This window comes from Salvelinus sp. IW2-2015, unplaced genomic scaffold (assembly GCF_002910315.2).
Source record: "Salvelinus sp. IW2-2015 unplaced genomic scaffold, ASM291031v2 Un_scaffold4299, whole genome shotgun sequence".
Classification (NCBI taxonomy): domain Eukaryota; kingdom Metazoa; phylum Chordata; class Actinopteri; order Salmoniformes; family Salmonidae; genus Salvelinus; species Salvelinus sp. IW2-2015.
Genome location: NW_019945570.1, coordinates 43,984 through 57,078, shown reverse-complemented (window position 1 = coordinate 57,078; position 13,095 = coordinate 43,984). Strand labels below are relative to the sequence as shown.

At 42.3% G+C, this 13,095-nt stretch overlaps 1 protein-coding gene across 1 annotated transcript in view; it reads left to right on the top strand.

Annotated features, from left to right (window-relative positions):
* The first annotated feature begins 518 nt into the window (after positions 1-518).
* LOC112077119 (transcription factor Maf) overlaps positions 519-13,095 on the top strand; it is a 15,195-nt gene continuing 2,618 nt past the window's right edge. Inside the window, exon 1 of the mRNA XM_024143707.2 lies at positions 519-1,956. Within this exon, the coding sequence (XP_023999475.1) occupies positions 989-1,956 (968 nt within the window). The 5' untranslated portion in view covers positions 519-988. The remainder of the gene's footprint in view (positions 1,957-13,095) is intronic.

Here is a 13,095-nt window from a genome sequence, read left to right as displayed (position 1 = left end):
CACGAACTGTGAAAACGTGTGCATAACCATTCCCCCAATATTTTCACATCATAAATCATGAATACTATGTTTTGATACTTTTGAAACTAATATAAATCTTACCACCATACAAAATCGTTATTACGCATTTATTTTATGACAGCAACTAATAATATATATTATTGCTTCAATAACTTCATATTTTGCATATTGTAATTTACATTTGGATATTAAAAAGTTACCAGAACCACTTGCAACAACATTAAATCGAACCATAATGTGCACACAGCCTACTGTCCTTTCCCCACCATGAGCGCAGTGAGAGAATTTAATGGTTATTTTTTTATCCAAATGGTAGAATAAATGTTCATTGAAATAATATACCTACAATGGAGAGGCGAAAGAGTTAAGAGGTTGAATTGCAGCTGACAGTCAGCTGATAGCCTTTGACAGTTGAGAAAAGTTTTGTTTCTRTACTAATATGTTAATTAGCCCATASATTGTGCGAGCCCATTGGCTCTTCGTCCRAGTCAATTTCCCATTTCCAAYCTGACGTCAGGGCKGCTATAAAACTCTGCAATGCTTTTAAACTCATCTGCTGTGTGATCCTTCTAAAAAATCGCCTACAAGTSAGAGGCATTTTACGTGCGAGGCWACATTTACCCCTCTCCTTCGACATTTCACCCTCTCCGCTTTACGCAATGTAGGCCTATCCATGAAGAAACAGTAAWGTGTTAAATGTTAAAAATACMAATTCGCMGAATTTCTCATGCTGAAAGAGGACTCCGCAACTYGCGWGCRCGGCTCTGGTGCGTCTGTGCARTAGACTCTGAAAAGAAAACTATTAATTTACAGYTGGGAACWCGTCGCTGCAAAAAGGACATTGAAAACSWATTTTTTMACTTTAAGACAAATACGCTTAAAAAKCAAACTGGCTCACGTTCTTCCAAACCAACCCAGTTTGACAGCTGCTCTTCACCCCCTTTGGAGGACTGTCGGCAGCAAGAGGATGGCATCAGAACTGGCAATGAGCAACTCCGACCTGCCCACCAGTCCCCTGGCCATGGAATATGTTAATGACTTCGATCTGATGAAGTTTGAAGTGAAAAAGGAGCCGGTGGAGCCCGATCGCAACATCAGCCAGTGCAGCCGCCTTATYGCCGGGGGATCCTTGTCTTCCACCCCGATGAGCACGCCTTGCAGCTCGGTGCCCCCTTCTCCAAGCTTCTCGTCGCCCAGTCCGGGGTCGGGGAGCGAACAGAAGGCACACTTGGAGGATTTCTACTGGATGTCCGGTTATCAACCGCAGTTGAATCCGGAGGCGCTGGGCTTCAGCCCCGAAGACGCAGTTGAGGCGCTGATCAACAGCAGTCACCAGCTCCAGTCCTTCGATGGCTATSCTAGAGGGCAGCAGTTTGCCGGCGGAGCCGGAGGAGGAGGCAMCATGGGCGGGGAAGAGATGGGCTCWGCCGCGGCGGTGGTGTCCGCAGTTATCGCCGCYGCAGCAGCCCAGAACGGGGGKCCCCACCACCACCATCACCACCACAACGGYGGCCACCATCACCAATCACCYGGKGTCTCGTCCAACGGCAGCTCCGGAGGAAACCACCCACACATGGGACATTTGGACGACCGGTTTTCGGACGACCAGCTGGTGGGCATGTCGGTGCGKGAGCTCAACCGGCAGCTACGGGGAGTCAGCAAGGAAGAAGTGATCCGGCTGAAACAGAAGAGGAGGACCCTAAAGAACAGAGGCTATGCGCAGTCCTGCCGCTACAAGCGGGTGCAGCAGCGGCACGTCCTGGAGGGCGAGAAGACGCAGCTCGTCCAGCAAGTTGACCACCTCAAGGCGGAGATCTCCAGGCTGGCCAGGGAGAGGGACGCATACAAAGAAAAATATGAGAAGCTCATCAGCAACGGCTTCAGAGAAAATGGATCCAGCAGTGACAACAACCCTTCCTCCCCGGAGTTTTTCATGTGAGTCTCGACATTATCATGAAAACTGAGTTTGTCAGTTCCCTCATTAAAAAGTTTTCATTGTGATTTTTTTTGTAATGGGGCTTACTAGACCAAGAAAACTAATTTGCAAACATTTTTTTTCGGTTTAAATTTGTTTTGACAACAGGGGTTTACTCAGTCTGTCAAATAACGGTTTTAAGTTTTGGGGCTTGCAATAGAAAGATGGAACTTTGTCATAATTGCCCTTCATTTTGGAGTAGAAACTGAAACCTGCCATCATCTTTTTTTGCTACCATACTTATTATTTGATGCATATTTTTGTCAAGCTCTTTTTCATCATTGTTCATTTGACTTGCAGTGTTTTGAATATGAACTATCATTTATTATTTTTCGAAGTTGTTTTAACTTTACAATGTTGCTGTATACTATGTGTGCATGCAAGCACTAAGTATACCCCTTGGAAGTTCGTCGACTTGCCTTTTTTCACCTTTCGACTTTGAAATCCGTGTACAAATACCGGTCAAAAACTGCCACCATCTACAGTAAGAAGACGTTTTTGGCCTTTTCCCCTTTCTGTTTTTGTTCTGCCAAACTCGGAGGACTGCGAGCCTGCCATTTTACCCCACCTCATCTCATGCGTTATGCTTGCTATTTTGTGTTAAGCAACAAACAGACTATTACTCATAATAAACAATATCCATTATTTTAAAATAGATATGTTATTGAACTGGCCTGCATGCTGGACATGTACGGTTTTTCTTTTCCTTTTGTGCTTGAAAATGTACTTTTATCGGATGACTCCAGCATGGCATTCATACTTGTTTTATGACCTGATCACCTTTTTTGGGACAGCAACAAAAAAGTGACAAGGACTCTTATACCACCCCCCTTMCCGTGTAAGTGCATTTCAACTGTGTTGAATGATACGACTAAGCGCCCATTTCTATACAGTATGACGCATTCCTGATGGAAGATGGTCGGCGGTATCCATGTAGCGAGGGAGCAAAAAAGGACCTCAACTATTCTAAAATGAATTATCTATCCCTATATGGGACTAAACTGTATGTTGCTTAAAAGCAGTTTGTGTATTTAAAAAAATAAATACCCCATCCTTGTGCATTTAACAACTGTGGAATGCTCTGGATTATAATTGAAGTATTTGTAGACCTACAGTAGTTGTTATACTCTGTGAATCTAAAGGAAAACATGGATGTGCTAGTTGACATTTAAAAAAGAATGTGATGTAGATGATTAGGATCATTTAGCTGTAGGTTTCATAAAGTCCTGTGCACTAAATTGTTTTCCTGTCATTGGTAGGAGAGGTTGGGGCGTCTTCARTTKATACAATTGAACAGTATTGTTTCCATGCATAAGCAGCGCTTTGTGCAGCATGTTCTTGCAGTTCAAGCAGTAGTTTGACAGCTGTAGTAGTGTTTGTCTTCACCTACCACTCACTGTATTTTAAACCAAAGTATTAAATGAGTAGAAACTTCAGCCCTAAGTCAGCGTGAACCMTGCATTTTGATAATGTATTTTGGACTGAATTGCACTAAAATGTAGTCTGCAATATATCACAGAATGGGAACTCTATGAAGCTAACTCAAAAACGCAGACCGATACTTTTTGGCTTTGCTGGATAACTTAATTTTAGTAGTTTGTTGTCAATCAGTACTAGATTATTTTTTGGCTCAAACAAACTCATTATTTCCAAGGCAATAATATTATTATAATCAATAATGTCTGGACATTGTTAAATAGACAGGGATTGACACCCTGCTTGTACAAAATGGGGAGATACCATTCATCAATAAATCTTTAATACATATGTTAATTAAACTTTCCTCTTATATATTTTGCTGTGCAAAATTATTTCCCTCACTAACCATATTATGTGATGTTCATATGTGCTCATTTTTTTCTCCATTTCTTACAATTAAATGAAATGCAATAAATGTATGTAATCGGCCTTTCATTAAGCTTCTCCGTTTTCTCTTGACATAGACCTGAGATAATGATTGAATGTGAATTTCACAAACAAATCCAGAGTAGTTCATGTGAATGGGAATAGACACAAGGAGTTACATTTGGGGGATGGACTTAAAGTACGCTATATATGAATTGCTATCCATCCGTTTTCATCAAATTTTCCTGAAGTTGTTCTAGTCTGTGGGATTTGTCTTCATCTGTGCAGATGGAAGGAGGCATGACTAATGCCAGATAATCACATCAGTAACAATGTGTTTGGCTAGGTAGCAACCCTGTCTAATATGAGCCTCGTTCAAAACCTCAAACAACATCTTAAATGTGGAACACAATTTTACTTAAAAAATACATACACGTTGTATTTTTGTTAGAGATAAAATCAATTTGGAAGTGATGCACCTTAACATTTCTGTGAGCATCTTTACAGGTCAGTAGTAATAGTATTACTACAAAGTTATTCATTTTTTCTTTAAAAAGAAAGAAAGGTGTAAGACAGACAGTCTCATTACTTATTAGACTTTGTTTCACTGTTCAATATTTATTTGAACTAAATACCATTTCACGTAAAAAAATTGAATAAACAAAATGAAAGGTATAGTTGAGGTAAGAGTCAACGTTATTTGCCATGGATCAAGCCTCCTGGGTATGTATTTACATTCCATAATTATTTTCAATATCAATCTATCATTCATGTCATTGATGTAAAGCTTAGTACAATGCCAGTAGCATACATGTGTGCATTGTACATTATGATTACACGTTTTATTAAAACTGAAGTGATGCATTTCATCCTCAATTTGAATGATTCATAACAAAAAGGTGAGCTTACTTTTTGTTGTGCTTTCATGCTAAACTATATTATTTGCACATTTATGATTTTGGGAACATCTGGATTTGTTGTAGTTCCACATGTTAGTAGGGCAATGGAAGTATGTCCTTGCATTCGTGTGTGTTTGTCTGTGTCTGTGTGTGTGTGTGGGTGTGGGTGCACATGTCTATGTCTATAGGCCAAATATGTGTGTGACTATTTTTGTGAGACTATACTCGTATTTTCCTGTGTTTCTATAGATATCTATGTGTGTGTGACATTCCATGTGTGTGTGTTTTTGTGTATTCTGCAACAGCCCAATCCCTATGTACCCCTTTTCACCGTTCTTTCCTCGCTGCCCTCCTCCTCCCTTGCATTTGGCCTAGAACAGAGAACAGACCATGCTCCGAAAGACAGGGGTACACCCAGCAGGCGAAGCGGGCTCTGTCGTGCATGTGAAGGGGTGTAGGAGACGGTGCCAGGGCGATGCATAATGAGTCACCGGGGTAGGCGTGGGCAGATGAGGCACAGTAGCGCTTCTCCCAACCCGCTGTTTGTTTGGCGTTTACCTTATGACCTTTGAGACCTCTTCTGAGGATGGATCTTAATCTTAGTGTCCCCGAGGGGACAGGAACTGAAGATCCCTCTCAATGTGTTTATCATATCAAACTGTCCAAGAGACTTGTGTAGGAGAATGGAGGGCATTTTGTTTTAGTGTTCTACAACAATTGGTCAATGAGAACAAAGATGTGACAGTGTGAACAAGACAGCATTTTAGGGATTAAATTCAATCTCACTCTCTTTCCTTTTTGTTTTCAGCAGCACACCAATGCAGCAGTGTGCACATTAAGGTGTGAATGTAAGGTTTTGCATGTGAGAGTGTGTGCATGCATGTATACTCTGAACATGGATGAGCGGGGGTGAGTTCATCTTATCATAACGTTTAAATCACCTTTATAGTGGTTGGTGTCTCTTTTCTCTTGATAAGGGACAGTTCGCAATTTACTGGGGTGCGAGGTTACTGGGGTGGGAGGTTTCTGGGGTGGGAGGTTACTGGGGTGGGAGGTTATTTTGTGTTAGTTTCGCTTTTTTTTTGGATGTGTTATGTGTTATATGGACGTGTGTCTTGCCTCCTTTTATTTGGTTGTTTATTGTGTGATTTTTATTTGGTTTTGTTTTTAGTTGTTTTTGTTGTTAAAATTATGTTATTTTATTGATTTTGTATTTTTTTATTGTTTTAGGTTTCCGGGGTGTGCGGTTTCTGGGGTGCGAGGTTACTGGGGTGCGAGGTTTCTGGGGTGGGAGGTTACTGGGGTGGGAGGTTACTGGGGTGGGAGGTTACTGGGGTGGGAGGTTACTGGGGTGGGAGGTTTCTGGGGTGGGAGGTTACTRGGGTGGGAGGTTACTGGGGTGGGAGGTTACTGGGGTAGGAGTGTTGTGTGATTTTTTTTATTGGGCACAGGGGAGGTAGTGCATTTTTTCTGTGGTTTACATTCCCCATTTTGCAGGTTTTACTATATAATTTCTTCCATATAGCCACATTTCCTCATCTTCTTGCATGCGCCCCCCACTATCAAGGTTTTTTGGTACTTCCCTTATGCACTACGCTTTTCTGCACACTTACTATACAGTCAACTCTGTCCTGTCCTCTATCCATAGTGACAATAGTGGTAGGTGGATCGTTTGTCCAGATCTGCAATAGGTTAACTAGCAATCATACCACACATCAAGTCATTGAAATCTGCACCAATTTTCTACAGAAATCCACAAGAACTTAGAGGGATAGCTGATAGTCAGCGGAGAGGCCAGGTGCATCATTGCGCATGAAAGAACAGTAAAGCCATGAGACACGCAGTTAAATAATATCCCCTATTGATCTTGTTTAGGCCCTACAGATTTAATTGACTATATAACAGACGCCCCTCTTCACATAAATTGTGATTCATTTAATTCATATGAAACTATTCATTTTAAATGATTATTTTTGACGAATTGAATGATGTGCTTCGCCATTGTAGTAGTTGAGGTTTGGTTAAATTGCGGTGAATCGAATCATGGGAATCAAAAGAATAATTTGTGAATCGCAAACAATGAAAGGAAAAAACGTAGCTGTAGCGTTCCTTTCAAATTGTGTTGCTGCAAAACCCATTTTGTAGATCATTTAATTTGATTTGGATATTCAATTATCGGGCATTGCAACTCAATAGATGTTATTAGTCAGCCTGAAGTAAACACTTCTAAAAGTAAGAGAGATACTGATTGTACAAAACATTAGGAACACCTGCTCTTTCCATGACATAGACTGACCAGGTGAACCGGGGTGAAAACTATAATCCCTTATTGATGTCATCTGTTAAATCCACTTAAATCAATATAGATGAAAGGGAGGAGAAATGTTAAAGAATGATTTTAAAGCCTTGAGACAATTGAGACATGGATTGTGTATGTGTGCCATTCAGAGGGTAGTATGTGTCAGGCTCACCGGTTTGACTGTGTCAAGAACTGCAACCCTGCTGGGTTTTTCACGCTCAACAGTTTCCCGTGTGTATCAAGAATGGTCCACCACCCAAAGGACATCCAGCCAACTTAACACAACTTATTTTTTCAAAAACTTTCCCAATTAAATGCTGAATGCAAAGTAGGCCTACCTCGCAGATTGATATCATTAATATTTGTATCAATCAGGTGCACATTTGTTTTGTATACTCTGCCATCTCATGTGCAGTACAGAAACCTGACAGAAACACGGCTAGCCTAACACAAATGTACTGTGACTAAAACTCGTCTGGGACATGCTTTCAATGGTGCTTTCCAACACCTGACACCAATATAGTAGATTAGGGAGGAACCCTGACTGGGACTCAAACCCTGGTTCCTGTGACTGTCATTCCAAAACCATTATACTGTCACAATCCTCAGTATATGAGCTGTGATGAGAGTGGCAGGTAGCCTTGCGGTTAAGAGCGTTGAGCCGGTAACTGAAAGGTTGCTGGTTCGAATCTCGAGCCGACTAGGTGAAAAATCTGTTGATGTGCCTTTGAGCAAGGCACTTAACCCTAATTGCTCCTGTAAGTTGCTCGGGATAAGAGAGATTGCTAAATGATACTATTCCTACCAAGTGAGTTAACCCTATTGGCATGATGCATAGGGTGTTCATGCCAGTGACCTGGTTTCGCTTCCTTGTCCTGCCGTTTGGTACACTGGTCTCAGAAGTGGGATGGTGGCCGTGCTGCCAATGGCCCGGACGTGGTAGGGGGTTGAGTAGTCGAAGCACAGGGAGGGGGCAGTGAAGAAAACCTTGCTATATGAGCCACGTTACAATTCCCAGCATGTGGGTTAACCCTATTGGCATGATGCGTAGGGTGTTTGTCTTTCACGCCAGTGATCCGAGTTGTATTTCCTGCCCCACCGTTCGCTACAAAACCAAAAGGCTGAAATCACTTTGTGAGGTCCCTAGGTGTTGTACAAAGGTTGTTTGGTATTATTTCAAGAGGTACAACTTTAATTAGATTTTTTTATTAGGATTTTCTTTTTAATCGCTGCCTTGCCTCACTTTATAAATAAATAGATCTGTTATACAGTTAATTACATGTGTATGGCCTTAGGGACAATATAATTATCCTACCTAGACCAGCTTACAACACCACAATGCAATTCATATTTGCATTATTGTTTTCAAGTGAGTACAATTCTACGCTAGGCTGTAAACTGCAGTGAAAATGTAATTTCAATAACAGTGCAAAAGCTCTGTGATTTGACTGTTTCATTCCATTTGGATCAGTTGTGGGTCTACTCTGGACAGATTATAAGGTCTAGAAAGGCCCAGTACAGGACAGTCTGGCTGTATTTTTACTTTGATACTGATGCGGTGTCTGTTGCCGATCATCATTCTCCCAAGTCGTTCTATATAGCGTGAAGACATAGGCCTATGCTCCCAGCAGGCCCGGTTATTCAGCAAAGCTCAACACACGTTCTGCCTATTTCCCGATTCAAGCGGCTATTCCTTGACCTACAACCTAACGTGTCAATGTAGCATAAATATTTGTTATTTCGCTTTTAAAATGTATTACCTTTTATGGTTGGCATAAACACAACTAGTCACAATGTTTTCATCTGATTAGGCTACTTGAAAAGTATCCTGTAGGCTACCTGCGCACGTTCATCCACTCCACTCTAATATAATTCCAGCCTCCAAGCCATGATGAAGCTCTCAAAGTTGGTACTAGGTATGCAATTATGTATTGCTCATGGGTTGTGTGTGGTGCATTGGCACAGAAACTTGTTAGTGGAAAATCGTTGCATATATTTATAATAATTATAAATATAGCATCAAAATGTTGAATATCTGATTTCCCCCTAGCTGATCATTGTCTGCAGCCGGCTCTGATCGTAGTGTAATGAAACAGGCAGGGAGCGAGAGCTCATCTGTGGTGGTCAGAGAAACCTCAACCTTCTGGCCTGTTGCCCTGCGTGGCATTGACTGCCACAGTACCATGCTGAAGTGGGCAAGTCGATATACACATTTATCAACACAGGATTACTACAGTTATTGTTATTTGTGGTGGTAATTATTGTTTTAAAGATCATTTTATTAAGGGGGGGTGCACATTTATTTTTTTACAGTACAAGGGGATGGTTATGTGAAAATGTTGTTCATGTTGTGGAGGGGGGGTGCATATTTTTTATGACACCTCCAGTTTAAATTCATGATCTTCTCACATTGATGAAACAATTTGCATTGTGTCTCCTCATAGTATCTGTTAAAACTAAGCAGGTGCAGTTGTATCACTGTTAAACGTATACAAATACGTTAGTTGAAATTAAAATAACAGAATCATTGCATTTCTTTGTTGATAGAAAAACGGAAGCATCCACCCTAACATAGCCTCGCAAGCCGCCTGATCTCGCGAGCTTACATGAATGTTCGCCGCAAGATCAGGCGGCTTGCGAGGCTACCCTTAACAAGCTTCTTCAATAATTCACCCAAATAACCTCCAATGTGCAAGTGATGATGTGTTGCCCTATTACACAGACGGAGAGCCTCTTTAATTCCTTCACTCCGATGGTTATGTGTGAGGAGGAGGGTGTGTGCTGCTTCTGCTGTGGTGGCTGATGTGCCCAGAGCGAGGGCCGAGAGGGGGGCGATGGAGGGGGTAGAGAGAGGGGGGGACTGAGACAATAGTTGGAGCCGGGGCTGAATTAAATGATTTTGCTGATGATTAATAGCGGAGCGGGCCAACGGCTCCTGCGATGTAGAGATGATAAATTGTGAGTGCGGCTCTCTGCAGCTGTGCCAGGCCTGTGTCTTAGCATGCACACACCACGCAATTTACAGCCAAGCCCCTCTCCTGCTTACTTAGGACAAACTACTCAATTTATCTAATTACATACGTGTTTGATCCCCGGCCATGGAGATGCCATGTATTGATATATTTTATATTAGCCACACAAAACAACCAACAATTATTTGCATCATTTTGGGAGGATATTATTTGTCTTTTTGCGTCTGTTATTCTGTTTACTGTATTTGAACATTGCCTTATTAATATTTGGCTCTTTATCTTGGCAGACTGTTGCTTTGTGTAAAAGGAGCCTAATTCCTATCATTTTGGGGGAGTGTTTGGAGCTGATATGTTGAGAACGACTCCGAACCTCTCTCTCTCTCTCTCTCTACTCTCTCTCTCTCTCTCTCTCTCTCTCTCTCTCTCTCTCTCTCTCTCTCTCTCTCTCTCTCTCTCTCTCTCTCTCTTTCTCTCCTCTCTCTCCTCCTCTCTCTCTTGTGCTGTTGTTGTGCGTGTGTGTGTGTGTGTTGTTGGTGTGTGTTGCTGTGTTCGTGTGTGTGTGTGTGCTGCTGTGTGTGTGTGTGTGTGTGTGTTGTGTGTGTCTGTTGGTGTGCGTTGGTGTGTGCTGTAGTGTCGTGTGTGTGTGGCGTGAGGAGAGAGAGAAGAGAGAAGAGAAGGAGGGAACTTCTTCACTTGCCTTCGTTGCCAGCCTATCAATCAGTCCTAGCCCCCCCCCTCCTCCCCAACTACACACATCACACCTATCTTCTCTCTTAATGATATTGTTCTGTTGAATAGAATCAGATGTAGTGAGGATTAGTCTGTTACTGTTGTTTTTGGATCATGTGACGGCCATTGTCTTCATTAATTAAGTGATTTGTAATCTTTGTTTTTATATTCTTTGGGATTTAGCCACCAATTATTTGAATTCTCCTGGCCACATTTGATTGAGGAATGACAGATAGAGGCGTATTAGATCTGCGGTTTTTGTTGGCTTTTAATTTCTTCTCCTTGCTACAGGTGCAGATGGTTATTCTGAGTGATGTTCTTACTTCTCTCTCACTGAGGTGTTCAGTTGTGAGCCGATGCTAACGCGTTGATGCTTTGGCCGCCTACTGGATGGTTGGGAGGTGGCCAGGGCGGGTTTCGCTCGAGCGGAGCAACAAGCCATTGACAGATCAAAATCAGGTTAGGCAGGGGTCGCCGACTCCTCCAGGGGCTCAAACGGGGTTGCCCAGTGAGTAGGGGCTAGGCCGGGTTTGCTGTGTGTTGTGTGTTGTGGATGTTGTGTGTTGCTGTGTGTGTTGTTGTGTGTTGTGTGTTGTTGGTGTGTGTGATCTGTGTGTGTTGTCTGTGTGTGTGTGTGTGGTGTGTGTGTTGTGTGTTGTGTGTGTGTGTGTGTGTGTGTGTGTGTACATTTGTCCATGCCGTGTGTCTGTTTCCGTGTGTCAGGCTGTCTTTCAGAGGATGTATGGAGGTCAAAAGTGAGAGCGCACAGGGCCATACACAAAGTCATTAGAGTAATCCCTAACCCAGGGGAACACACTCATTTCCTCTTCTTAGAGAGACAGCTCCGTGTGTGAGATACACACAGCTAACGCTCTACATTATTACTGACTGAATAATATATACTGCCATCATAGCAGCCACTTAGCTCCCGACTGTATACAGAGAGCTCAACACTCACTGCAGTTTTACCGGTCTCCAAATGTGTGCTTGTGTGTTCCAAAGAGTTTAAGAGAGTTTTACTTCAGCTTGTTCGGTTAAGTCACATGTGTGTGTATGAATAAGCACAGTATGTGTCTATGTGTCATTATTGGTGTGTTAATTAGAGAATCAGGGACTGGTGACAAACCTCTCCTCTGTCACAATATTCCCCCTCTAGGTATTAATGTAATAATTCCTAAATCACACTGATTCCTAAATCACACTGATTCCTATATCACACTGATTCCTATATCAACAGGCGAATGATTTAAATGTAGAACACCACACTGCCCTTAACCTGCTTTGGCTCTGTGTGTTAGAGAGGAGAGGAGATAGGGCTGAGATTGAGTGACATGCCCCTTGTTTGTCCTTTTTACCAAGAGACATTAGTGTGTATGTGTGTGCTTATGAGAGAGACAGATCTTGTAGTGTGGGTTTGTGTTGGTCTGCGCAGGCGTCATGACTTTTCACCTCTGAACGTCTTAGTTTATCTATGCGTCTGTGTGTGTGAATGTGCAGAGACAGGGTGCAAACACACACAAACACACACATACACACACACGGACAGACGGTAGAGTGAGGAGGTCAGACAGGGAACGTGGGGTTGGCGTGCTAACCTGGATTCTCTCTGGGCCAAACAGAGTCCAATGAATAATAGAACACACAGCTTTTGTTTATGCTTTATTTAGACAGCTTAAGACGACCTACCTTCTAACAGGTAAAGGCCATCAACTCTGTCCTTGACAAGAACAACCCAGGAGGGTAGACCTAATTGTTTGGATAAAACAGACTCCCCAAATCCAAATCAGACTTTTTATTCAATAGCTATGACACGATAAAAATTTGCTTTACAAGCATTACTCATGTTGAGTCAAATAAAACAATATACTGTATGTCATGTAGATTGTATTGAAACATATTTGTTTTATCCCTTCACAGAGTGAATAGTGAGGCCTATCCCCTCCCTACTAACCTTCTTATAGGGCCTGCCCAGGTTGGTAGAGGACGCTGGGAGAAAACAGGAAACGGCAACATTACTCACCTCCTATCCTCTCTGAGAAGAAAAGCTTTCTCCCTCCTTCAGGGGGAAACGTGCATCAGGGATCAATTAAGATGCACTTATTTTACTGGGAAATATTCCTCTCATTTTATCCTCTTTGGGGCAGCAGAAAGTCGAAACTTTGTGCTTCAAATAGATATTTTAGAGGGAATAGGCATGTGACTCATTAGAGAGTTGTCCTTGAGAGTGGCTGGCTGCAGGTTATGTTGATAATGAAGTGTAGCCGTACTCTGAGGGGTAATTTTATATGTCTGCAAATGGAGCTAAAGCAAAGGGACTGGGACTTAAATGAATCCAACACCAGCTCCCTGAGGTCC